Raw genomic sequence first — 23402 nt, 5'->3', positions numbered from 1 at the left:
TGTTTGTGGCCCTCCATCCCCTGTGGCCCTGTCCCCTGTACGTGTAGTATGTTTAGACAACACTATCACTCTCAATAGGCAGGGGCAGCGCATGCATGTTGCCTTACCCGTAATATCGTCCCGGTGCAATGCCTGGACGATCGATCCCTGGCTGCTCTAAACTAAACACCAGTGGTCCCGTGAACTCAAAGAAAGCGGAGGCCAGTCGGCCGCTCGGCGCATCGGGCCCATTGCTCTTGCTCCCCTCGACACCACGCCAACCCTTTTTTCCTCGCCCGGGTGCGAGCGAGAATGTGCGGGCACATGGGGCGCTTCTCGGAAAAGCGGCCGGCAGCGACGGCGAGCCCCACACCGGCTGGGCTCCGGATCCCATAGAGAAATCCAGAATCATTTGCCTTTGGCGCCATGAATATGCCGCACCTGGCCTCCACATGCGCCCTTCTCTCCATTCCTAACATACTACGTCGAGCAGTTTTTAGGTACTCGCTGCAACCAGTAGCCGGCCAGTAGGCGGAACGGAAGGGAAGAAGGGGGTCTACGCCTGCTTTAGGCGAACATGGACTGCGCCTTTCTGAGCCGCTGGTGACTCGGCCGGCCCGGCTGCTGACTCCGCAAATCCACTGCCTTTGCCCAAAGCCGTGCGGCCCAAAGGATGTTCCACCACCCGCGGCGAGCCTATAAATGCCGCCCTCGGCAGCTGCACTCCGGTACCAATCCGCGATTCCTTACACGCTAAGGCATAGAGGCACGCACGCGCACAATCGGCGCCAGCCAACGAGATCGATCAGCCAAGCTAAGCTCTCTGCCTGCTCCTCCTCCTCCGCTAAGCTCTCGGCAGCCATGAGGAAGTCGTCGAGCTGCAGCGGCCATGTCATCGGGGTCCCGGTCACCTCCAAGGCGTACGGGATAGAGGAGGTGTCGTCCAGGGATCCGTCGTCCTTCAGGAAGGGCGACGCCGCCGGCGATCACCTTGCTGTCTCGTTGACGCACCCCAGCCCTTATGCGTCTTTCGGCTACAAGCACAGTAAGTCTATACCTTGATCCTGATCTCGTACCACTAACTTCAGAACATGCATGTGTTCTACCGCTAGAAAGACACTTATTAGCTTGAAAGTTTACTGACGTTCGTGCTGTTTATGTGCTTCTGCAGGCAGCAAGGGTCAGGTGATCCACTGGGTGAGCAAGCTGGGCAGAAGGGCGCAAGGGTTCAGGGAGCACGTGACCCTGGGGCCGAAGCTGTCGGAGACGGTGAAGGGGAAGCTGAGCCTGGGCGCGCGGATCCTGCAGGCCGGCGGCGTCGAGCGCGTGTTCCGGCAGGCCTTCTCCGCCGAGAAAGGCGAGCGGCTGGTGAAGGCGCTGCAGTGCTACATCTACACCACGGGCGGGCCCATCGCCGGGATGCTCTTCGTCTCCACCAAGAAGGTGGCCTTCCGCAGCGACCGACCCATCACCGTCACCTCCCCCAAGGGCGGCACGACGGCGCGGGTCACCTACAAGGTGGTGGTCCCGCTCCGGAGGATCGACAAGGTGCGGCCCAGCGAGAACGTCGACCGGCCGGAGGAGAAGTACATCCACGTCGCCACCGTCGACGGCTTCGAGTTCTGGTTCATGGGATTCGTCAGCTACCAGCGGTCCTGCAAGTACATGCAGCAGGCCGTCTCGGAGCTGCAGCTGCAATGATCGACCGCACCGCCGTCCGTCGGGGCCGGCGACCTACAGGTTGATGAGGAGGTCCGGACGTGCCGGTTGCGAGGCTGCCCGGTCGGCACGATGTGAAGAGAGGATGTTATGGGCTTGCTTCGCCAGCTTTTGTCGCGAAGTAGCCGTAGCTAGGATTGCCCTGTCTAATTCCGGATCGGTGCAATTGTTCCTTCCGCGTACGATGTTGGACCAACACCTGTGTTGTTCCAAAGTGGTTGCTTTGTACTAGTAAATGGATCAAGAAATTAATCATTTGTGCATGATCTTGTCCAATGGAGTACTAGTTCAGTATGTTTCTCATGGTTTATTTCTTTCTCTCTACTAGTAGGAAGTAAGCGTCAGAACATACATAATGCAAAATGCAAAATATAATTTGACTCCCCCAAATTTAGAATATTGTGATAATAGCATTATTATTCTTGATACTTTTCAGATTATTTCCAAATTCTAACAGATTTTGCGGTCTACATTTTCATGTTTAGTAGAAAATAAAAGGCGGAGAAATAAAATAACTTCTTATGAGGGAAAGTGAATATAATCCTTGTCAGACCAATTGGCAAGAGCACTAGAGTTATTTGGGTTTGGGAGCCTGAGTAGGAAAAGGTCGAATTTACCTCTCTCTACTATCGCAATCCTTCGATTTTCCTCCATGTATTCCAAAACTAGATCCCCCCTCATCTTCTAAAACTGTTTGGTTTTGCAGCTTGGGTGTTTTTATGGTGGTTTTACTGATGTGACGTCACGTGAGGAGGGTAAATTGGACTAAGTTATCCAAAATTTAAAATAATGCAATTAAACCCTCATATTTAGAAAATTATCCAAATATTTTTACATGACAAAATAATGCAATTGAAAAACCTAAAAGTGGTTACATGACAATATTGTGGGTTACGATGTTTGTACTAAAATTGCGTGACACCTATGTTCATACTAAATACTGGTATTAAGTAGGATGTGGTTACATGACACTCACATCGTCATTAAAATCTCACTTGGTTATTGTAGACCAGTCATGTAGACAACAAGAAAATGCATGTGTGCGGCAGGGGACCAAGGCTCAATAAGGTCCTCTAATGACGCTCCACTGGTGTTTCTACGTAGTCCTTATGATCAACATCAGCTAACTAAAATTGATAACAAGAGCTTCTAGAAAATACACACAAAAAATTGAGTCCATAAGGATTCAAAGAATTGCAAGCTAGGCACCATAAGGTTTTAGAAAAAAAGAACTAAAAATAGTTTCATAATTTTCAAGTAAAACAATTTCTGAATTTTTTAAGACCAAACTAAATTTTAGAAATTTCAATTGCAATATTTATTTATTTATTTATTGATTTTTTGGATATTTTTTTTAAAAAAATCTACTTACATTTACCTCTCTAAACTTTCAAGTCCGACGAACTTACTCCATCTAATATGGTGCCACATGAACAAAAACCAATAAAAAAGGTAAAATGGTCCCTTTTGCCCTGAATACGAGTCTTTTTTATTGGTAAATTGGCTCGCCAAATCAGATGGGTTGGTTGTTTGAGCAGCTCCAGTGTGTAGCGAGATCAAACCGTGGGGAGAGAGAAGCATCGACATGGTTCGATTTCAAGGTTTCAACACTGCAGCAACCGAACCAAGCACATCGATTTCTCAAATCGGTCGTTGGTTTTGGTTAGAACAGAGGGAATAAAGAAAGCAGCAAGCTAGTATGCGAATGTTGAAATCCATCTCAATCTCAAAATTGCATCCGACACTGGAGCTGCCCCCTTACCCGGCCGGGTATCGAGTGGGTCCAGTCCAACCAAGCTGGGCAGCTTGTTTGGTGGGCTGGTTCTGAATCCAAAGCCTCATATGGATAGGTTGTTTATCCGGCCCAACTAGTTGCTCAACGAAAAGGTCCAATTGGACTTCTTCCAGAAAGAAACAAGAGAGCTGGCGGCGGCGTGCCACGGCCGGCCGGCTAGAAGCAGAGTGCCGCTGATTTTTTTTCATCGGAAAACGCATGCAATAGCGCTTCTAAAGCGGCCAAACGGTCCCCCGTCCCCGGTCGGTGATGTTGATGCAAACAAAGCTGATCCCAGCAAAGCTTACATCCAGATGATACAATTGCAAGCGCGTGTATCAGGGAAGCTCGCCAAATCAGTTTTTTCTCAGTTTGCTTCAAAAAAAAAAAAAAACCTTGAACATCTGGGTCTTCGCACAAGAGCTGCAACGCGTGTTTTTTGGGGGTGCATGTGACTACTCGTGTACCGGCGCATCTTGGTATCAACACTTGGACGCTCCACACTCCACAAATGCTGCGTCGTTTACAGAAATCCACACAGATGAATGAATACGACAGTGCAAGGAATACGCATTCTACTCGCTCTCGGAAACGCCAGCTGCCAAGTTTCCAAGGACCAGTAGTTCAGTATACTGTATACTATACGTTTCACATTTCTGCAGTTTCCCAGTCGCGGATAGCGGGATACAGATCGCTACCGTACTTGACTAGCTGACCAGTACGTGCACGGACGACAAGAAAGTGACTTCACGTCACGTACAAATCTAGGAGGAAGCAAAGCTGGCGACTGCACTCCAGATACTCCAGAGCAGTATAAATACTGACGCATGGTACTCGTGCAGTCATCATCAGCTGATTATTCGAACTCAGAGTCACAGAGTCACTTGACACTACTCTCCTCGTCGTACATACGCAAGCCAACGCAAAACTGCCCACAGCTTCAGCCATGGGCATCCCGCGCGCCGCGCGCCTCCTCGTGCTCGTCTCCGTCCTAGCCGCCATCTCCCTCTCGTGCGGCGCCGCGGCGGCAGCACTGCCGCCGGTGTACGACACGGACGGCCACGAGCTGAGCGCCGACGCCGACTACTACGTCCTCCCGGTGCCCCACGGGAGCGGGAGCGGCGGCGGGCTCACCATGGCGCCGAACGGCCTCCGGTGCCCGCTCTTCGTCGCGCAGGAGGCCGACCCGCTCCGCAAGGGCTTCCCCGTGCGCTTCACGCCGCTGCCGCAGCAGGGTGACCGCACCGTGCGCGTCGCCTCCGACGTCGGCGTCCACTTCGCCGCCGTGACGACGTGCGTGCAGACCACCGAGTGGCACGTCTCCGGCGACGGCGACGCGCTAGCCACAGCCCCAGCCCCAGCCCCGGTACTGTCGTCGGGCCGCCGGCTCGTCCTCACCGGCCCGGTCCGGTCCCCTAGCCCGAACGGGCGGGAGAAGGTGTTCCGCGTCGAGAAGCACGGCCGCGGCGGGTACAAGCTGGTGTGGTGCGGCGGGGCCGCCAGCGGCAGCACGTCGTCGTCGTGCCAGGACCTGGGCGTGTTCAGGGACGACGGGGACCGCCGCGCGTGGCTCGGCACCACCGAGACAGACCGGGCTCATGCCGTCAAGTTCGAGAAGGCAGCGACCGTACATGCTTGAATCGTGATGCGGTGCTTTGTGTAGCGTGCGTACATATGCATGCCGAATAATTATGGATTTGTTCCGTTATTGGCGACGAACTTGCTGTGAGTACTATTTCTATGTGATCAGTCCAGGGCCCAGATATTAGATAAAGGGTAATAAAGCAAAATTACGAGAGTCTGAATTTGTCCCGAACCTGAAACGGCTCAATACAAATGTGCATAGACAATGTTCGTGCTTTCTGAAATCATCTCCAGGTGCATCTCAAGATTTTTTTTTTTAATTAAAGTTTTCTAAGCGTATTTCCTTCTTAAGTGTTGCAAGATAGAGTATCATCTTAAGTTCCATCAATTCCACTCTTCATTTTAATACATAAATCTGCGATTCTCTTAACAAGATAGATACAAGACATCAGACATCACATAGGCGTAAGCGCAATGTGTTGTCATTCCCTGGTTACAAACTGAGGCCTGTACCCTCGAACTTGCTCTTGGTAATAGCGTCGATGCGCCGCGCTGACTCCGGCGACAGATAGTTCGCCCAGTCCCCGACCCCGCCGCGCCGGAAGAACGAGCTGTTCTCCACCGCGCCAACCACAAACTCCGTCCTGCCGCTCTTGGTCACCTCCAGCCCGCCCATGTGCTCGAACGAGCATAGCTTCACGATGGCGTCCACCACGCCATTCTCCTCCTCATCAACGTCGAACGGGAGGCCGATGAACGCGGCGAGCCTCCGGACATGCGCCGGCGGATCCTTCCACAGCTCCTCGTACCTGAAGAAGAGCACCTGCCCGGGGCGCGCCAAGTGAGCGCGCCAGTAGCCGAGCACGTGGTCCCAGTAGGGCCCGAACGCCGACAAGCCGTCGCAGAACAGGTCGGCGGCGATCTCCACCGAGAGAGGCTCCAGCCATTCCTTGACCCTGAGCTTGTTCACGAAGTGCCAGAGCGAGACCATGGTGTCCTTGGGGTCGCGGCACATGTACACGACCTTGCATCCCGACGCAACGGCGGCCGCCGGCAGCGCCACCCACGGGACGTGCGTGGCGAAGAGCCTTGGATCCGGGAGCTCGTCGACGTCGTCTGGAAGAATCTCCTTGCCGGTGTAGACTTGGTACTCCAGGAACTTGATGCACTCGTGGGGGCCGAAGGAGCTGAAAGGGTGGACGTCGGCGGCGTCCGCGGGATGCTCTCTGCGGTGCACGGTGGAGAACAGGAGAGACTTGATCCACGTCGTGCCGGACTTGGGCAGGGTGGCGACGACGATGTCCGAAGGCCGCGCGGTGAAGCACGCGTCCGCGGCCATGGCGCCGGCTATGCACATCTGGCTGCCGTGCCATCCTTGGTGGTGACGGTAGAGTTGGAGGTGGGACAATCCGTCTGATTTCGGCAGGGAGATGACCGAGGTGGCGCAACGCCGGTAGATTTCTTGGCTGGTTTCTGTTTCCTCACGGGTTTCTGGCTCGGTTTGTGAGGGAAAGCTTCGCATGGAGGAGGAAGACATGGCGTTGCGCCGTTGCAGTAGGGATTTACGATGGATTGGAAATATGAACTCATACCATTAGCATCTCTCTCTCTCTCTCTCTCGTCGATGTAGAATATTTGTGGGCAAATACCAGTACCAATGGAACAAAGTCTACCTTACTCTGGCGGACTGGCAACGTGATGCACATGATTGCGAAATGTTAGCTCGTATGTCAGTCTCATATAAACCCACTTGGTGTGTTATATATTGCAACAGTAAGCTCATTAGAGGCCCCTCTTGTTTTGTTTAGAACAGAGGATATCAAGTATCGTATACGGTTGACAGAGTTGGTTTAGCGAATGCCTCATGTAGAGCTAGTTGGGACAAGGAAAAAAAAATCCTCTTCTTTCTAAAAAAAACAAATTGGAGAGGTTGCTTTCTGTTATTTCTGTTGGGAAACGAAATCCTTATTACTTTCCAATTAAAAAAGGTTATACTTGCTAAATTGCTTAGTTTAACTGGTAAAGCAAATGGCCAAATCCTTTGGAATACGACCGGCGCTGATGATGTAATCACCTGCCTGAATGGAAGAGAACTGCAATTTAAATATTGCAATAATTTATATTGAAAAGATGATACTCAATTTAATGGCTAATTCAAATTAGTATGTAGAATTCGTATACTTATGACTGTTGAAACCTTAAATTCAAGTCTCTTGACTCTTTTCACGCTTTCTCACAAACAGATTATGAAATATATTGCATTATTTGTTAAAGTTTGGATCATTTCGGCAGTTCAGCTGCCCTAAGACAGAGACGAGAGCATACACTGAACTGATTTCGTTGAGCCTTGCAGCCAGAAATAATTTTAGGACATTAAAAAATGGTACTCATTCTGGTCATAAAACATGTCGTTTACGGCAAGATCTGGTCAAGCCTCAAAACTACGAACATTACATAGCCTTGTAATGTTGTTTGATATTTTTCTGAACTCATATGGGTCCCATGGCCACATGGGGCTATGGGAAAATGTCCTTAGTGGAAAGTGGTAACACCGCACATGAAAAAACATCACTACCCAGGTTCAGCTGCATTTGAATTTCCAGCAACTAAAGCCTCATGTCTGCAGGTCCAGGACCCAGGATGCCTTTCGCTGGGTCTATGGGAAGCACATCCGCATGCAAGCGCCTCTCATCTTCCACTGATGCCTGCTGTGGCTGGAGCCATTCTTGCTGTTCAGTCAAAGTGTTAGACCAACAACATTTCCAATGAAACAGAAAATAAAAACCTACAACTAGCTACTAAGCACCGAAGAAACAGACCTCTTCATGAGCATTATCAGGATCATGCAAGTCGGGAGATACAATCGGTGGTATTGCATCTGGATCAGGCTTCTGGAATACAAATGTTGAATACAAGCCTGCACAAACCAGCTGAAACATTGAGTAAACTGGACCTTACAATCCAATGCAGCAAAAGGAAGAACTCTGCACCACCTAAAATGTCGTAGGAACGAGCAACAAGCTTCCCACGAGCATCCAAAAAACTTGCACTGTAACCACCAAGCATTGGAGCAAATTGTGTTCTGGGTCAGTCAGAACCAAGAGTCAAATACGGTTTCAGACATCCAACATTGTTTGGTAGTAACCATGTTGCATTTATTGGGACAGCAGGCGATGAATGGAATAAATTGAAGAGCAAATGAATTACCACAAAAAAACACACTCTACAGAGAACCAACAGGAAAATCATTGCATGAAAATAACATACTACCTGTTATCATCATAAAACTCGGTTAAATTCTGAATCTCCACATATTCAAGTCCAGCTTCCCTTGCTAATCTGTTTCAACACAACCTAGCATTGTGAAAACTCTCATCACTCAACTTGCTTGAATTTACAGAGGTTCTAGGTTTATAATGATAGCTGGGCTATACGACAAAATGTTGAAAATAAATGAGAAGGATAACCTCAAAAGGCTGGGAAAGTGAACTAGGCAGTGATTTTCAAACACTGCATCACTCGCAAATTTGAGTTGGTACTTCTTTCCAAAAACGGGAAACCTGCACCATATATCACATGATACCAGCTCAGGAAGTCAGTGTAACAAAAGTTTCCAGGTATGTTTAGTATATACAATTTGAGCTCATACTTTTCTTCCTCGACTTCAAAGGTAATTGTATAGTTCTCTGAGCGAATGCTATTTGGAACAGCCTTCAGACCCTTATTATGTGAAGCCTCAACATTCTTTTGATACTTTGTCCTACAGAATAAGAAAAAAACTTAGAAAGATAATAAAGAGCAAAGTTTGGTCAAGCACATTGCACGCTAAATTTGTACTGGAGAAATTAAAGTTTATTTGCAGTGAAGCATAAATGCTAGCCTATATAATTTGCTTGGTTGGCGGATGACCACCAAAGCTTAGAAGAAAATTTCTTTTGGAAGGAAAAAAAGAAAAGAAAAGACATTAGGACATAAGAACAAAATTCATGTGGTATTGTGGTGGGTATACCATATTGTAGATGAATCTGGAGTCAAGCCAAAAAAGTAGCCTCCAGGTTTGAGAAGTGATGATACATTGTTCAGAAGCTTCTTGGCCCGTTCTTCACTCTCAAAGCATAACTATCTTTCAAAAAGTACAATGTAAAGATTAGCAAAGCTCACAAGTATATCATATTCCACAGTTCCAGAGAACAACCAACTCGCCTGCAAGTGCTGCATACAGCAAACCATATCTGCTTGGATGCCCTTTTCCTGCACTTGAGCTTCAAAACCATCCTGCCGTGCAATTGTAACACAAACTAATTGTCAGCTCTAAAGTGTTTGTGCCAGTGCCTTAGTGCATTTGTTTGTGTTGGAAGGCATAGAGGGAGAGTCACATCAGTAGGATCCAACTCGATGAATTCAGCGGTGAAAGGTTTCCTCTTGTTGTCCCATAGCTCACGGGCATCATTGACACCGGACGCAGAGGCATCTGTTATAGCAAATGGTATGATGATCAAATTAACTTGTTGACAGTGTAACCAAGAGACCATGGAGGGCTGGTGCTAGTGAGAGGCAGCCTACCGATGCCTATGTAGTGGCCAACCTGGCAATCACACCACTTGTCTGTATCCACTCCACCGTCGCAATACAGGTCACATACCTTAGGCATTTTGCAACCAATAAAATAACTTTCAGGATTCTGCTGCGATAATTTGGAATAAACTGAAGATCATGAAATTGAGGAGCATATAGCAGACCGTGGCATAAGGAAAGGCAAAAATTCTGATGAGAGCACTCTTGGCGAATTCATATAGGCGAAGATGTGGAGATTGTGGTGGCACCACTACGTTCATCTCTGCAATTACATGTAAGCCACCGGCGGAGCCAAGGCCCGGCCACCCTGGGCAGCTGGCCGAGCTCCCACGGGAACAACAGAGGCGGAGGAGGGGAGAGGGAGGTGCGTACGCAGGGTCGCCGGCCGGTGCGCGGAGGACGCAGGCGAGGGCGCGAGGCGACTGGCGAGAGAAGGTGCAGGGAGCCGCCGACGCCGCCGCCGAGCCTGGGACTGCCCCTCCGTCGCTGGACGCCGCCGCCGAGCCGGGGACTGCCCCTCCGTCGCTGGACGCCGCCGAGGGGAAGCCGCCGACGCGCGGAAGATCCGATCCTGGGACCGAGCCTGAGCGCTAGTGGGGGAAGGAGCAGAAGATCTGCGCTAAGGGACCGAGCCTGAGCGGCGCTGCGAGGAAGATGAGCGTCGGCGCTAAGCTGCAAGGAGGGTTTGATGGGCCACTAAATAAAAAGCCCATACAATTTTTCCCTTTTCTTTTTTATTTCTTTTTTTGAGCAACTTCTATTTTTTTCTAACATCTTTTGACAAATTAGCACCTATGTAATATATATATATATATATATATATATATATATATATATATATATATATATATATGCTAGGGATCATACTAATATTCTTAGGGCCCAATCACATAACATTGTGACATAATGATTTCTTTAAAAATATTTTTTAAAATACAAACCCTATTAAAGGAAATTATGAAAAATTTCCCTCACATATTTCCTATAAAAAGGAAAGAGAATAGATAGACAAAAACTATGTATTCATTTGCTCTTTCTCAATTGTTCTTCACTCTCTTATTTATTTATTCGATTTAAGATCAAAATTGTAATGTTTACTACATCACAAAACTCTTGAGGGATTAGAAACGCTTGAGCATGCTTAAACTTAGTAAGCAGGTCATTGCTCTCTTAGAACTTAACATCTCTTATAATCTTGCATTATGTTTTTTTGTTAGTATTAGTATGACATTACGTCTAGGCTTCATAAAATTTTTGGCTCCGCCACTTTGTAAGCAGATTATCAGCGTCAAGGTCGAGACAGAACAGGGCGGATTCATGGGTGTGTAATTTTCGCAAAAAAGTTAAAAGTTACTAGGGATCGAATAGTCAAATAGCTTGAGGTAGTTTGGGGAACTCAGTTTTGCACATCAAACAGGGAAGATAAAGGTTGGGGATACGTGTTGGGCACTCTTCGTTGGCGAAGTCCTTGACACGCAGCGGCAGTGGCGGAGGTAGGAATATTTTGTAGGTGTGGCGGTTTATAATGGTAAATCATGTATAATATAACTATTAAATATGTGAGGACATTAGGAAAGGAATTATTAGAACATTATCAAAATATTTATATTACTTTGTGATCAGCAAATAAAATAGACATAGGAGACGCTGCCTCCGCCCCTGGCAGCAGCGGTGGCAGGAGCCCAAGGCCTTGTTTAGTTCTAAAAAATTTTGCAAAATCGACACTGTAGCACTTTCGTTTGTATTTAACAAAAATTGTCCAATCATGGACTAACTAGGTTTAAAAGATTCGTCTCGTCAATTTCGACCAAACTGTGCAATTAGTTTTTATTTTTATCTATATTTAATATTCCATACATAGCTCTAAAGATTCGATGTGACGGGGAATCTAAAAAATTTTGTAAATTTTTTTGGAACTAAACAAGGCCAACTAGAACCCGTTTTTCGGAATGGGATGCTCGATCTGGGCTGAAACGCTGTTAGCGGTGCGAGGCAGTCATCGTCGGCGTACGGATGAGAGGGATGCCACAAGGAGAACGGGAAGGAGGCAAAGTGGAGAACTGTTGGGCAAATATGAGAAATTTCAATATTTAACCAAGTTCGCACGCTCCTCAATATTTGCGATCTAATTCCTAAGCTTTTCAATATTTAACTCTGTGCACGCAAATTTTTTTAATCTTAGGGATTACTGAGAGCATCCTCAACAATGCCACTTCGCTAGCTCATAGAAATCCATGACAACATTTTTTACGTGGAAGAGAGAAAGTTAAAAAAAGAGAAAAGACTATCTCTTATCTTAATTCTCAACACCAATCTTGGTCTTGTTTAGATCTGATTTTTTTTTTGATTTTGACACTGTAACACTTTTGTTTTTATTTGACAAACATTGTCTAATCATAGAGTAATTAGGCTTAAAAGATTCATCTCGCGATTTACAACCAAACTATACAATTAGTTTTTGTTTTCATCTATATTTAATGCTCCATATATGTGTCGTAAGATTCGATGTGACGGAGAATCTTGAGAAGTTTTTAGTTTTTGAGGTAACTAAACAAGGCCTAAGAACAAGTATAATAATGGGCTTATAGCTAAGACATGAGAGAGATGATAGCTTGACTCTCATGTAAGCATTAAGCTAGGCACAAATGCATAGGTAGTGGTGGATGCTCCCAGCTTAATGCTTGCATGAGAGTCAAACTATCATCTCTCTCATGTCTTAGCTATAAGCTTATTATTATACTTGTTCTTAGTAGTACTCCCTCCATACCTCAAAAAGCTGACGTCCTGGTCAACCACTCAAAGCCTGACGTTGTGAACCAAAATAGACGCGATTGCCCCTGAAGTAACCGTTTCTGGACTTCGTCACTTCTGCTGCCGCCACATTGCAGCCACGCAAGCCCTCTCGGCCCACGCCCGCATTGATTGCCCTCCACATGCGCACGTCTTTCTTCTCCGCATGTGCATGACGTCGTCTTCTCCCTTGGCGCGTGGATCCTTCATCTCCCTCTGCAGGCTCGGACGCCATAGTCTAGGGCTTAGGTTTGTTGCCATTCCTCGCCACCACAAATGGCTCGCTCGCCTGCATTGCGCTCGCTTCTGGTTATATTAATGAAGCCCCCAGAGCTCATTAAAGCCATATTGTGTAACGACGTTTCAATTAAATAATATATATATTGTTGCCTTAAAAAATAATATATAAGAGGTAATTTATCATATGGATTAAATTTGCCGAGCTTCAATTTTAGAGAAGTAGACAACCGGAGGGGGGAAAAAGCCTGTAAAGGGTCCTGATTGATGCACAATACAATCAAATGGTCAGGATAGAAATCGAGCACTAGGATTACTGTAGTTGATCACTCAACAAAAAATTGAACTCAACGCAAAAATCATATTGCAAAAGAATTTGTTTTCAGGGGAGTACAAGGGATCCGAAACTAACCATCTAAACTCAGCGACATCTTTGCCGTTCTTAGGCCCCGGGAAATGTGAAATTACGTGTTGTTAAAGTGTGAATTTTACCCGTGAATATCATCATGAGGATCTTTTGAAAAGCCCTAGCACAAGTTGCCCCTATAGCTCAGTGGTAGAGCGTCAGTCTTGTAAACTGAAGGTCTGTAGTTCGATCCTGCATGGGGGCAGTTCTTTTTTAAAAAAATGTTCTTAAGATGCTTCCTTTTCTTTTCTTTTTATTTTATTGTCGTCATATTCATATTATTTATATAATATAAATATGCTGATTTAAAAGGTTTGTCCTTTGATCATGCACGGGGTTATTTTTTACTTCTGTTCTCAAGAAGCTTCCTTTTCTTTTCCTTTTTTATTGCCATATAATAACTCTAGCCATTTCTTTATATCTTTTCATATTGATATGAATTATGAATAGAGATTTTGGTGATTTTTTCTCCAAATTAGTTTCTTTAACTAGGTCTTTAAATATTCTTATTTTCTATTTCTAGTTTTCCGGTCGCTAGGAATAGAAGCTGGCTCTCCAAAGTACGACCAAAATATAGAGAATTTGTTGAGTGTGAAAAGATATAAAGAACAATTTTTAATGGAACGATTCTCCTTTTTTTTTGAAATAATGGGTTCAAGAAAGACGGCTGGAAATGATCTAAGGCACTATAGCAATGGCATCAAACTCATGTTCCTTGACATTGTCTCCATCAATCATTACCTAAAATACAAGACTTATTTTAAGTTTAAATAGCATTGCAGGCAAAAGGTTATATACCTATTTTTTATCTTCTCCAACAACAAGAACAAAAAAACTTCTAAAAATAGATCTTGAGGAGAAAAGATACTCATATTTAAGTCATAATTTAGTGATACTCAAAATTAGTCTTTCATATAAGGCCTTGTTTAGTTCCTAAAGGGAAAAAATTTGTGACACTGTAGCACTTTCGTTTGTTTGTGGTAATTATTGTCCAAACATGGACTAACTAAGATTAAAAGATTTGTCTCGTCAATTCCGACCAAACCGTGCAATTAGTTTTTATTTTCGTCTATATTTAATACTCCGTGCATGTGTCTAAAGATTCGATGTGACACGAAATCTTGAAAAATTTTGAGGTTTTGGATGGAAGTAAACAAGGCCTAAGTACTCTGCTAGAGATCCATTTTATGTTTGGGTCTTCTGATAAGTCTCCTGCTGAAGACAACCTCAGAGAGAAGGAGAAAAGAGGAAAACGAGAGGCATTATGTGTCGTCGCTCGGAAAAATCTGTTCGCTTGAGTTTATGAGCTCATTCAGTAATGTTCTTTTCTTCCAATAAATCAATCGACAATACTTCCTGACATGGCTTATCAGCCAAACGAACAAGGAGATGATCCTAGTTTTCGTTAATCACCAATATAAACTGCGCAAACTAAAGTACTCCTTTGTCCCGAAAATCTTAAATTTATAGAGTTGTCTTAAGTCAAATTTTCTAACTTAGAAAAAACGCTAAGTTTTATAGTATTAAATTAGAATATATTTTTACAAAATATTTATTTTATGTTATAGATATCGATGCACTTTGCTATAAAGTTAATCAAATTAAAAAAAATTAACTCGAGGAAACCATCTATATGAAACTTCAGATGCATGAAAAAATGGGCAGTTGCCTACTCTAGTCTCTAAGAGCATCTCTAGAAGTTTGGTATAATTTATTTGTTAAACTAATTAATTTAGTAAGTTAACAAAAGAAATAGCAACTTGTACTTTTTGTTCTTCTCCAACAGTCTCTTCTAATAACTTTCTAAAAGTTATAGTAAAGCCTATATTTAATGTCTTTTTGTTTATTATGTTGTTCATAAAAATAGAAAAGAAAATTGCATCTTTGTCGGCACCACACTGAAGCAAGCACTAGCTCTGTATGGTCAACAAGACGTGCTTAGCTTCCATGCTTTTCCGACCAATAATGCAAGTGATGAGCATATATAAAGATAGCAAGCTATGCCCATGTGCAGGAAGCATACCATGCTTTCGAACCAAAGATTAGTAACACCCGCAGAGGCACACACGAAGCGATAGCATTGACGTATAGGGCGGCGGCAATAGAGGCCGGTATATACCAACGATGGTCGAACTAGAGGACTGTACGAGACATGGCGTGGAAACAGGTCAGGAGAAGAGATAGGGAATTCGCTCAACTTTGAAAATTTTAAGGAGAATATTTGACAACTTTCTATTTTTTATGGAGATATTTTACCCAATTGCTGTAGGAAGCTTTTTTCTCTTTTTATTAAAATATTAACATGAAGAGTTGTTTTATCAAATTTCTGGAGATGCTCTCAACTTCAACTAGCACTGCATATCCTTCTGCGCATAAACAGGCAGTAGTACTATCGTTGTTACGAGAAATGCATATCCTTGTGTATAATACAGGTACTATTGTTTTACATTGTGCTACAAATATAAAGGAAGAGAAAAAAACACATTGCTGCATATACAGTGGAAAAGAAAAAAAATGCATTGTTGCATATACTGAGGAAGAAAAAAGGACAGCAAATAAAACGCATTGCTGCATATAGAGATGGACAAAACGACAGCAAAACCACATTGCTGCATATACAGAGGAGGCAAAACAAGAGAAAAAGCACATCGCTGCATATATACAGAGGAAGAACAAAAACAACAAAAAAGGAAAATAATAGAAAAAAGGGGGAGAAAAAACAAAAAAAAAAACACATTGCTGCACATATACAGAGGAAGATAAAAAACAGGGAAAAACCCAGCAAAAGCAACAAAAAAAAAGTGACCAAAATACAAAAAGGAAAAGAAAACAGAAAAAAAGGAGATAGAACAAAAAAAACATTGCTGCACATACACAGATGAAGAACAAAAACAGGGAAAAAAACATTGCTGCACATACACAGATGAAGAACAAAAACAGGAATAGAAAATACCAGCAAAAACTAATAAGCTTGCGGTGAGCGTGGATCGAACACGCGACCTTCAGATCTTCAGTCTGACGCTCTCCCAACTGAGCTATCCCCGCAACCGTTACAGTGAGACCAGAAGTTTTGTTTTGTAAGTTGGACACGTAGACAAACAACTATGCCATTGCCACACCCAAGCAAGTCTAGCCCAGATGTTTTCACCCCCCGAACCGAACGGTCCAGTACGCACCACTGACATGTCGCGGTGGACCAGCGCCAACAGACACGGGAAGGAATATCCATTGGCTCATGAAGCTCGCTAGCTGGCCGCCACCAACCTCCTCCTCCACGATGGGCCAGCCTGCCTGAGCCTGAGGTCCGTGCAGTTGTGGTGCAGCACCGGCCTCTCGTCAGTGCTCTCAGCATTGCCATGGCCCATGGCCATTGCCACGCCGATATATCATTCATCTCGTTGAATCTAGAAGAGCGGCGTCCGCCGAGAAAATGGCGCCAATATTTCTTGCAATTGTACACCGAGTACAGTGTTTTTTTCCCCTCGCCACAACGTGAAGTAGTTGTGCTTATGCACCGGTATTGCTGTCTGCGAATTTGGAACAAAGTGTGTACCGTTGATACTACTTGATACCGTAAAAGACTCTGCGAGCATGGTCTGTACAAAGGCCGGACGCCTTTTGAGTGATGACTGATGAGTGATCTACAGCTTGACACGAATCATGGCCCCGAAACAGCCTGAACCTTTCAGATGCAAAGTGCAGACACCGGGCAGGGCATCAAGCTGCAGCTTTTGCCATAGTGAAGACCAGCAATTCACGTATAGCATGGCCTATCCTGTTCCCCTGGCAATGTGCCATGCGCATTGCAGGAAACGAGAGTTGGCAGCAAGCTGCCATGAGCGGCCATGAGATGGTTCATCAGCAGGAAACGTGGGAGTGCTTCATCATTGTTTTCACTTTCACGGTTGCAGGAGATGTCAATCTCACCAGCCATGATATGCTGGATTTCCGAATACTTTAAAAGGCAAAAAGGTTTGTATTCCAATCAGCAGGGCAATATCATGCAGAAGAATTCAGATCACACCTGGCCTGGACATTGTGTGTGTTAGAATTCAGATCAGTTGACAATTCGGCATGCATACATAACCACACCACAGAAACCACCGCAGAGTCGCAGACACGCTGCGGCGAGGACGCACAAGCTCCATTCCATCACAAAACACAAACCTGATGGAATGCTACTATCTACAACCGCTACCCCGATCCGATCTCGCGTTCTTGATCCTTCCTCCGCCTCACATCGCAAAATCACAGGAAAAAAACACGCGAAATGCACCTCCGGAAAGCGGAGATGCACGAAAGAAACGAGACGCAAAAGCGCGGCATGCCACGCGTCGACGCATGCGATTACGCGGCAACAATGCCGCGGCGGCGGCGGCGGGAGTCACCGGGACTCCTCCTCTGACGGCCTCGTGGCGCCGGAGAGCACGGAGAGCAGGTTGAGGTGGTGGTGGCCCTGCGCCGCCACCGACGCGTACGCCTGCGCCGCCGCTTCCTGCGCGGGCGACAGGCCCCACGACGCCGCCACGGGCCGCGCCTGCAGGGTCGGGGTCACCCAGAACGGCGCCGGCGCCGGCGCCGGCTCGTGCTCCTCGCGCGGGCGCTTGCCGAGGAGCGTGAGTGAGGCGCCGGCGCCGGCGGAGGTGGACGGGGCGGAGGAGCAGGAGAAGACGGCGGGGGTGGTGCCGGACCCCGTGGCCGCGAGGATGGAAGGCTCGGCCTGGTGGAGCAGCCACTCGATGGTCTGCCCGTCCGACTTGAGCCCGAGCTCGCGGGTGAGCTGGAACACGCGCGCCGCGCACACGATCGGCATCCGCACGCGCCGCCCGCGCCCGTTCACCTTGCTGTGCCGGTCCTTGCACGCGCCGCCGGGGCTCTTTGCCTTCTTCGGCGCGGGCGCCGCGGCGTCGGCGGCGGCCGCCGACAGAGACATCGGCGGCGGGGCCGGTGACGGCGCGGGCATGGGCCGGTAGACTTGGAAGGTGGCGGCGCCGTCGCGAGAGGCCATGGGCTGGCTGTGTCTCGTACGAGTTTGTTGGTGGTGTGGTGGACAGGGCTTGTGGGTGGGGAAGGGAGGAGCTGATGATGGGGATAGCCGGATAGGGATAGGGCCGCGCCAGACCCTGGCCCCCGGGTGGAACCATTTATAAAGCGGCCTGATTTTTGTTGTAAATTTTATTCATTTTTCTACTAGCTACCATTATATGCTGTGCTTTTTTTTTTCTTGTCTCTATGCATGCTATTAAATTTTATTTATTTTTATCTATATTTAATAATGTATGCATGCACGCAAGATTAATTGTGACGGAAAATTTATTTTTTTTTAACTTTTTTTGAAACTAAACAAGACCTTAGAGCATCTCCAAGAGTTTGCTAAATGGAGTTGCCATTCTAAAAACTTGGCAAAAGAGGCAAAAAAAAAAAACCAACTCCAACAATGTGCTAAAAGGACACTTGCCATCCTTTTGTTCCGCGCGAACAAGTATTCGCGGCGCGGAGGCCGTCGCCAACGCCGCGCGCGCCCCTCGATTCCACTTCGCGCGCCCTCGTGAAATTTCCCGGACCGTTCCCGCGCCGTCGCCGAGCATATATGCGAGGGAATTTTCGTTTCGTTCTTCACCTCCCCGACTCGAACTGAAGCGCCTCCGCGTTCGTCTCGGCCGCGACCAGGATCTCCTCCGGCTGGGCAAGATCCTCGCGACCAGGTGCGCAGCTGCGTTGCGAGGAGGTCTCCTCCGCCGGCCGCCGTGATCAGATATGTTTGATGTCCATGCCCTATCCATCTCCATCCCTTGCCAATCTGTCAATCTCCGCCATGCCGCAATCAGAGTTCCGCACGTGTACATCTTTGTGATCCATCGTAGTGTCGTTGATCCATGCCGGAGCGATCTTCTCGTCTACGGAAGCCGACGAGATGAACAGCCTTGGCGTATACGTACTGTGGTCGGCGACGATCACGTACGAAGTATTCGCGGCGAGAGGAAGACTGCGGCGGCGCCCAGGCCGCGATGCGTCGTCGCGTGGAAGGGGGTGCGGGGGATCGACGGTAGTTGGGTTTAGGTACAAGTGGGCCCTAGATTTTGTAATTTGGCAACTCAAAATAGCAAACTATTGGAGATGACATAAAATTTCATTTGCCATCTATTTTAGCAACTTGCCAAAACTCAAGATTTGTCAAGCCAAATTTTGCCAATTGTTGGAGATGCTCTTAGGGTGTGTTTAGATCCAAAATTTTTTAAGATTAGGATATTATAGCACTTTCATTTATATTTGGCAATTAGTGTGCAATCATGGACTAACTAAGCTTAAAAGATTCATTTTACGATTTTACAGATAAACTGTATAATTAGTTATTTTTTATCTATATTTAATATTTTATATATGTGTCCAAAAATTTAATATGACGAGAAATCTTATAAACTTTTGAATCTTGAAGGGATTTAAACAGGCCGTTAATATTAGCGAGGAAGCTAAATGGGGTAACCACTCGGTTCTTGTATAGTTTTATTTTTTTCAAAATAAACACTATAACATTTTCGGACTAACTAGACTTAAAAAATTCACCTCACAAATTATAGATAAACTATGTAATTAGTTATTTTTAATATATATTTAATTGTCAATGCATGTGCCGTCGATACGACGGGAAATCTGAAAAATTTTGTAAAATTTTTCAGATTCTGTCTCATCAAATCTTACGGTGAAGCATTAAATATATACGAAAAATAACTAATTGTATATTTTATCTATAGTTTGAGAAACGAAAGTAGTTAATTTATAATTAAATAATATTTATCAAATAAAAACAAAATTTTTACTGTTCAATTTTTCAATTTTTTATGGTTGGCTGGTTTGTGAAAATTTTGGGTTTTTGCTATTGAAGCACTTTCGTTTTTATTTTAGAAACATTGTCCAATCATGGAGTAACTAGGCTCAAAAAATTCATCTCACAAATTACAGGTAAACTGTGTATTTAGTTTTTATTTTCGTCTATATTTAATGCTCCATGCATGCGAATATGACGTGAAATCTTGAAAATTTTTTGGAACAAAGACTTTCACGTTGGCGTCTGCCTCAGACTAGAGTCTACAAAAAAAGGCAACGCAGGGACAGGCATGCAGCAGTGCTGTAGCAGCAGTGCAGCTCTGTGCACTGTACACTCAGGGGCCAGGGGGGCAGGGCACATGGGACGCTGGGTCCGCTCCGCTCTGGTGGACTACCCCGCAGGCTTTTCCCATTGGCATTTCGCAAGCCTCCAGCCGCGTAGACGTAGCAGCACACGATCTCATTCATCGTACTAGACTACTACTAGTGTGTCATCAACCATGTCATTACAAGTCTGATTATTACATTAGAAGACCGCGAGAAATCAGTAAACAAGGGGACCTAGAGACCAACTTTTCAGGTCTCAATTTAAACAAGCTGTTTTCTTTTCTTATATGCTCAGCCCTACCATATGGGGAGAGAATATGCACCAACATCAACGATTCGCGCGTTCCGAATCGGTTGAAGATGCTCTCAAAAAGGGCGAACCTCATACTACGCAGAAGGCACCGTCACAGGTCATTTTCAAACAATAAAGGGCCAAGGGTACGCGTGCTGCGAGGTGCGAGGTACTGCCGGCGATAATCCAAAGAAGGGATAGAGCCCGGAGCCACCCCCGACCCCGACTGATGAATCTGAATCAGAAACTCGGTCCAGAGCCCGTCGCTTGTACGAGTACTGTACTACTGTAGGCCAGGTGCGTGTGGAGCCGGCCCCGGGCGGGACCGGGGAAGGGATCACCGGGACTCCGGGAAGATCTGACTGCTCGCCGCGGCCTCATGACGCAACAACGCAACACGCCTCCGAGTCGACGGCAACAGCCTGGACCACCTGCTGTGGTTCTGCGGCTCTGCAGCCGCTGCGCTCGTCCTCCCTCTCGTCGTGCCCGCGCGGAACACCGCTTGTGTAGGGTGCACGCCACATTCCGGTCAGTCAGGGAATTGACTCCGCGTTTTTACTCCGGTGACCTACCAGGATGTACGAGCTGGATTGAAATGATTGAGGCCCTGTTTAGATTTATTTTTTTTTATTTTTGATACCGTAGTATTTTTGTTTTTATTTGACAAACATTGTCCAATCATAAACTAACTAGATTTAAAAGATTTGTTTCGCGATTTACAGTCAAACTGTACAATTAGTTTTTGTTTCATTTATATTTAATACTTCATACATATGGCGTAAGATTCGATGTGATGAGAAATCTTGAAAAGTTTTTGGTTGAAGTTCCATTAGGCCAGTCTCAATGCATGTTTCATGAGAGTGTCATGCACATTAAATAGGGTGCTACATAAGCAAAATTACTGACTTGGTAGGATCATTAAATGAAGGAGTTTCATCAGGTGAGAGAGGAGTTTTATCCCCATGAAACTCTTGTGGTTCGATTACCTAGTTTATAGTCTTGGTAACTGTGCCATGAAACTATACATTGAGACTGACCTTTTAATCCACTGCTGCAAAACCAACTACATACAAACAAAAGCCTTAGGGATTATTTGGTTATAGGCTTAGAGCTAGGACTCTACAAAAATCCAATGCTAGGAAATGTTGTGTAGCCCACAGAGTCTTTTTCAACTCTCTAAACTAAACAACCACTTACATCCACACATCCTGCTTTGAGCTATCAATTTTTTTAAATAATTGGCAATAGTCATGAGCCAAGTTATCACCTAATTACTTAGCTAAATCATATTTTTTTCGTTGTAATGCACGGGCTCCAACGCCTCTACCGCTATCGACATAGCTATCATGTGTTGTTGATTTGGGGAGAGCAATGCTGGCTCTGCAGCACCAAGAGATGACCAGGCTTTGTTTAGTTCCAAAATATTTTGCAAAATGTGAATAGTACCAATTTCGTTTGTATTTGATAAATATTGTCTAATCATAGACTAACTAGGCTCAAAAGATTCGTCTTGTCAATTTCGACCAAACTGTGTAATTAGTTTTTATTTTCGTCTATATTTAATATTTCATGCATACGTCTAAAGATTCGATGTGACGGGGAATCTGAAAAATTTTACAAATTTTTTTGGGAAGTAAACAAGGCCAGGTCAAATAAACAAGTGTTCAATGCAAAACAAGTAAAATTTCTCATAGTGCTTGACCAGTGCCAAGGATTTTGATTGAGTATTTGGTTCCACGTGGAGGATTTATCTAAGTTCAGCTGCCCGCAAGTTGATGCTTAGTTGTTGTGTTCATCCTCAGCTGCTTTGTGTAATTACGGAGGTTTCTTGACTGCTGACCTAAATGATGGTACACAGTACTTACTTAGCTCTAAGACCCTTGGGCTGCCATGTGAATGTGTTCTCTGAGCTTGTTGTTGATCAATCTATGTTTATAATTAATTAGTTGAGCACACCAAGGATGGTGCGTGAGAAAACTATGATGACTATCTCTAACAACGGAAGGCAAACACAAAATGCGTAATGAATAGGAGTTTTGCCAATCACAAACAACCTCCAACAGAAAACCTAGTCAAGAGATCTAATTTGCATGCGAGCCGATCCGAGAGGCAAATATGCGTAGCGAGAGGGAGGGAACGCAAAACTTTTGTGTCCATCGTGGTGGGCCCAAAGGAGGTGTCGGGGTGGGCCGCAGCCGGCTCGAAGAGTATACAACATGTAGAGGAGTGGACCCGGCAAGGCGGGCTCGTGACTGGCGTGACCGAGGCGGCTAGGAGGACGTCGGTGGCGAGACAAGCCCGCGATGGGCGCTACCGGCGTGGCCAGGCGGAACTGCGGTGGGGCTGGGCCATCGTGCCAGGCGGTCCGCCACGGTGCCAGGCACAACGGGCAGCGAAAGAGTTCGGCGGCGAGGGAGGCGACCTCCCCTTTGCCTGCGTTGTTGGAGACCGAAGGTTTTGGGTCTGTGACCCGTATCCTGTGCACGACCCAAATGGAGGAATGTGTCGCTGTTTTGGTTATCTACTGTTGATGATAGCCTGAATGAGCAAACGCTGATTTGGAAGTTAAAAGCGGATAACTACCCATTACAACACATGGACACTTTTGTTTGAAAAAAAACAAATTACATAGCTCGTCTGAAAACTACGACATAAATTTATTAAGCCTAATTAATCTATCATTAGCACATATATGAAATATTAAATATAGACTAAAAAGTTTACACCCTATCTCATTAAATATTTGAACACATGTATGGAATATAAAATATAGACTAAAAAATAAGTAATTATACAGATTACGACTTCTTTGTGAGATGAATCTTATAAGTCTATTTAGTCTACGATTTGATAATAAAGTGTCATAGTAATACATGTGTTAATGACGGCTTAAT

General features: G+C 45.6%; 5 protein-coding genes and 2 non-coding genes across 8 annotated transcripts; 3 read left to right on the top strand and 4 right to left on the bottom strand.

The window, feature by feature from the left end:
- On the top strand, positions 287-2002 carry LOC8056028 (putative GEM-like protein 8). Its single transcript, XM_002448165.2, has 2 exons — positions 287-1024; positions 1151-2002. The coding sequence occupies exons 1-2, from the start codon at positions 682-684 to the stop codon at positions 1678-1680; spliced, it is 873 nt and encodes a 290-aa protein (XP_002448210.2). The 5' UTR covers positions 287-681; the 3' UTR covers positions 1681-2002.
- On the top strand, positions 4322-5273 carry LOC8082861 (alpha-amylase/subtilisin inhibitor). Its single transcript, XM_002448164.2, has one exon. It carries the CDS (start codon positions 4419-4421, stop codon positions 5109-5111), a length of 693 nt encoding a protein of 230 aa, XP_002448209.1. The 5' UTR covers positions 4322-4418; the 3' UTR covers positions 5112-5273.
- On the bottom strand, positions 5428-6842 carry LOC8082860 (flavonol 4'-sulfotransferase). The gene has a single exon (XM_002446775.2). The coding sequence runs from the start codon at positions 6591-6593 to the stop codon at positions 5550-5552; it is 1044 nt and encodes a 347-aa protein (XP_002446820.1). The 5' UTR covers positions 6594-6842; the 3' UTR covers positions 5428-5549.
- On the bottom strand, positions 7404-10300 carry LOC8082859 (mRNA cap guanine-N7 methyltransferase 2). Of its 2 annotated transcripts, XM_021464088.1 has the most exons (12): positions 10004-10300; positions 9796-9893; positions 9620-9698; positions 9433-9527; positions 9260-9331; positions 9066-9175; positions 8706-8816; positions 8524-8616; positions 8327-8395; positions 8050-8138; positions 7876-7973; positions 7404-7785 (listed from the first exon to the last, which is right to left on the bottom strand). In XM_021464088.1, exons 2-12 carry the CDS (start codon positions 9889-9891, stop codon positions 7663-7665), a joined length of 1035 nt encoding a protein of 344 aa, XP_021319763.1. In that variant the 5' UTR covers positions 9892-9893; positions 10004-10300; the 3' UTR covers positions 7404-7662. The 2 variants fall into 2 exon arrangements, with proteins under 2 accessions (XP_021319763.1, XP_002446819.1); XM_002446774.2 differs by having other exon boundaries at positions 9796-10300.
- TRNAT-UGU lies at positions 13198-13269 on the top strand. Its single transcript has one exon. It is a non-coding gene; the product is annotated as a tRNA-Thr (tRNA).
- On the bottom strand, positions 16037-16109 carry TRNAF-GAA. Its single transcript has one exon. It is a non-coding gene; the product is annotated as a tRNA-Phe (tRNA).
- Positions 17038-18172, bottom strand: LOC8082858 (transcription factor TCP7). The gene has a single exon (XM_002446773.2). It carries the CDS (start codon positions 18070-18072, stop codon positions 17449-17451), a length of 624 nt encoding a protein of 207 aa, XP_002446818.2. The 5' UTR covers positions 18073-18172; the 3' UTR covers positions 17038-17448.

The sequence above is a fragment of the Sorghum bicolor genome, chromosome 6 (assembly GCF_000003195.3).
Source record: "Sorghum bicolor cultivar BTx623 chromosome 6, Sorghum_bicolor_NCBIv3, whole genome shotgun sequence".
NCBI lineage: Eukaryota > Viridiplantae > Streptophyta > Magnoliopsida > Poales > Poaceae > Sorghum > Sorghum bicolor.
The sequence above is the reverse complement of the archived record's forward strand: the minus strand, read 5'-3'. Positions and strand labels throughout refer to the sequence as shown.

Bases quoted from the DNA above. Each gene is read 5' to 3' on its own strand.
- LOC8056028 (XM_002448165.2), top strand. From the start codon at position 682: ATGCCGCCCTCGGCAGCTGCACTCCGGTACCAATCCGCGATTCCTTAC. The intron at 1,025-1,150 runs GTAAGTCTATAC...GTGCTTCTGCAG, and splicing joins GTCTTTCGGCTACAAGCACA to GCAGCAAGGGTCAGGTGATC.
- LOC8082861 (XM_002448164.2), top strand. From the start codon at position 4,419: ATGGGCATCCCGCGCGCCGCGCGCCTCCTCGTGCTCGTCTCCGTCCTA.
- LOC8082860 (XM_002446775.2), bottom strand. From the start codon at position 6,593: ATGTCTTCCTCCTCCATGCGAAGCTTTCCCTCACAAACCGAGCCAGAA.
- LOC8082859 (XM_002446774.2), bottom strand. From the start codon at position 9,891: ATGAACGTAGTGGTGCCACCACAATCTCCACATCTTCGCCTATATGAA. The intron at 9,528-9,619 runs GTAGGCTGCCTC...TTGCTATAACAG, and splicing joins TGGCCACTACATAGGCATCG to ATGCCTCTGCGTCCGGTGTC. The intron at 8,396-8,523 runs GTTATCCTTCTC...GTGTTGAAACAG, and splicing joins CACTTTCCCAGCCTTTTGAG to ATTAGCAAGGGAAGCTGGAC.
- LOC8082858 (XM_002446773.2), bottom strand. From the start codon at position 18,072: ATGGCCTCTCGCGACGGCGCCGCCACCTTCCAAGTCTACCGGCCCATG.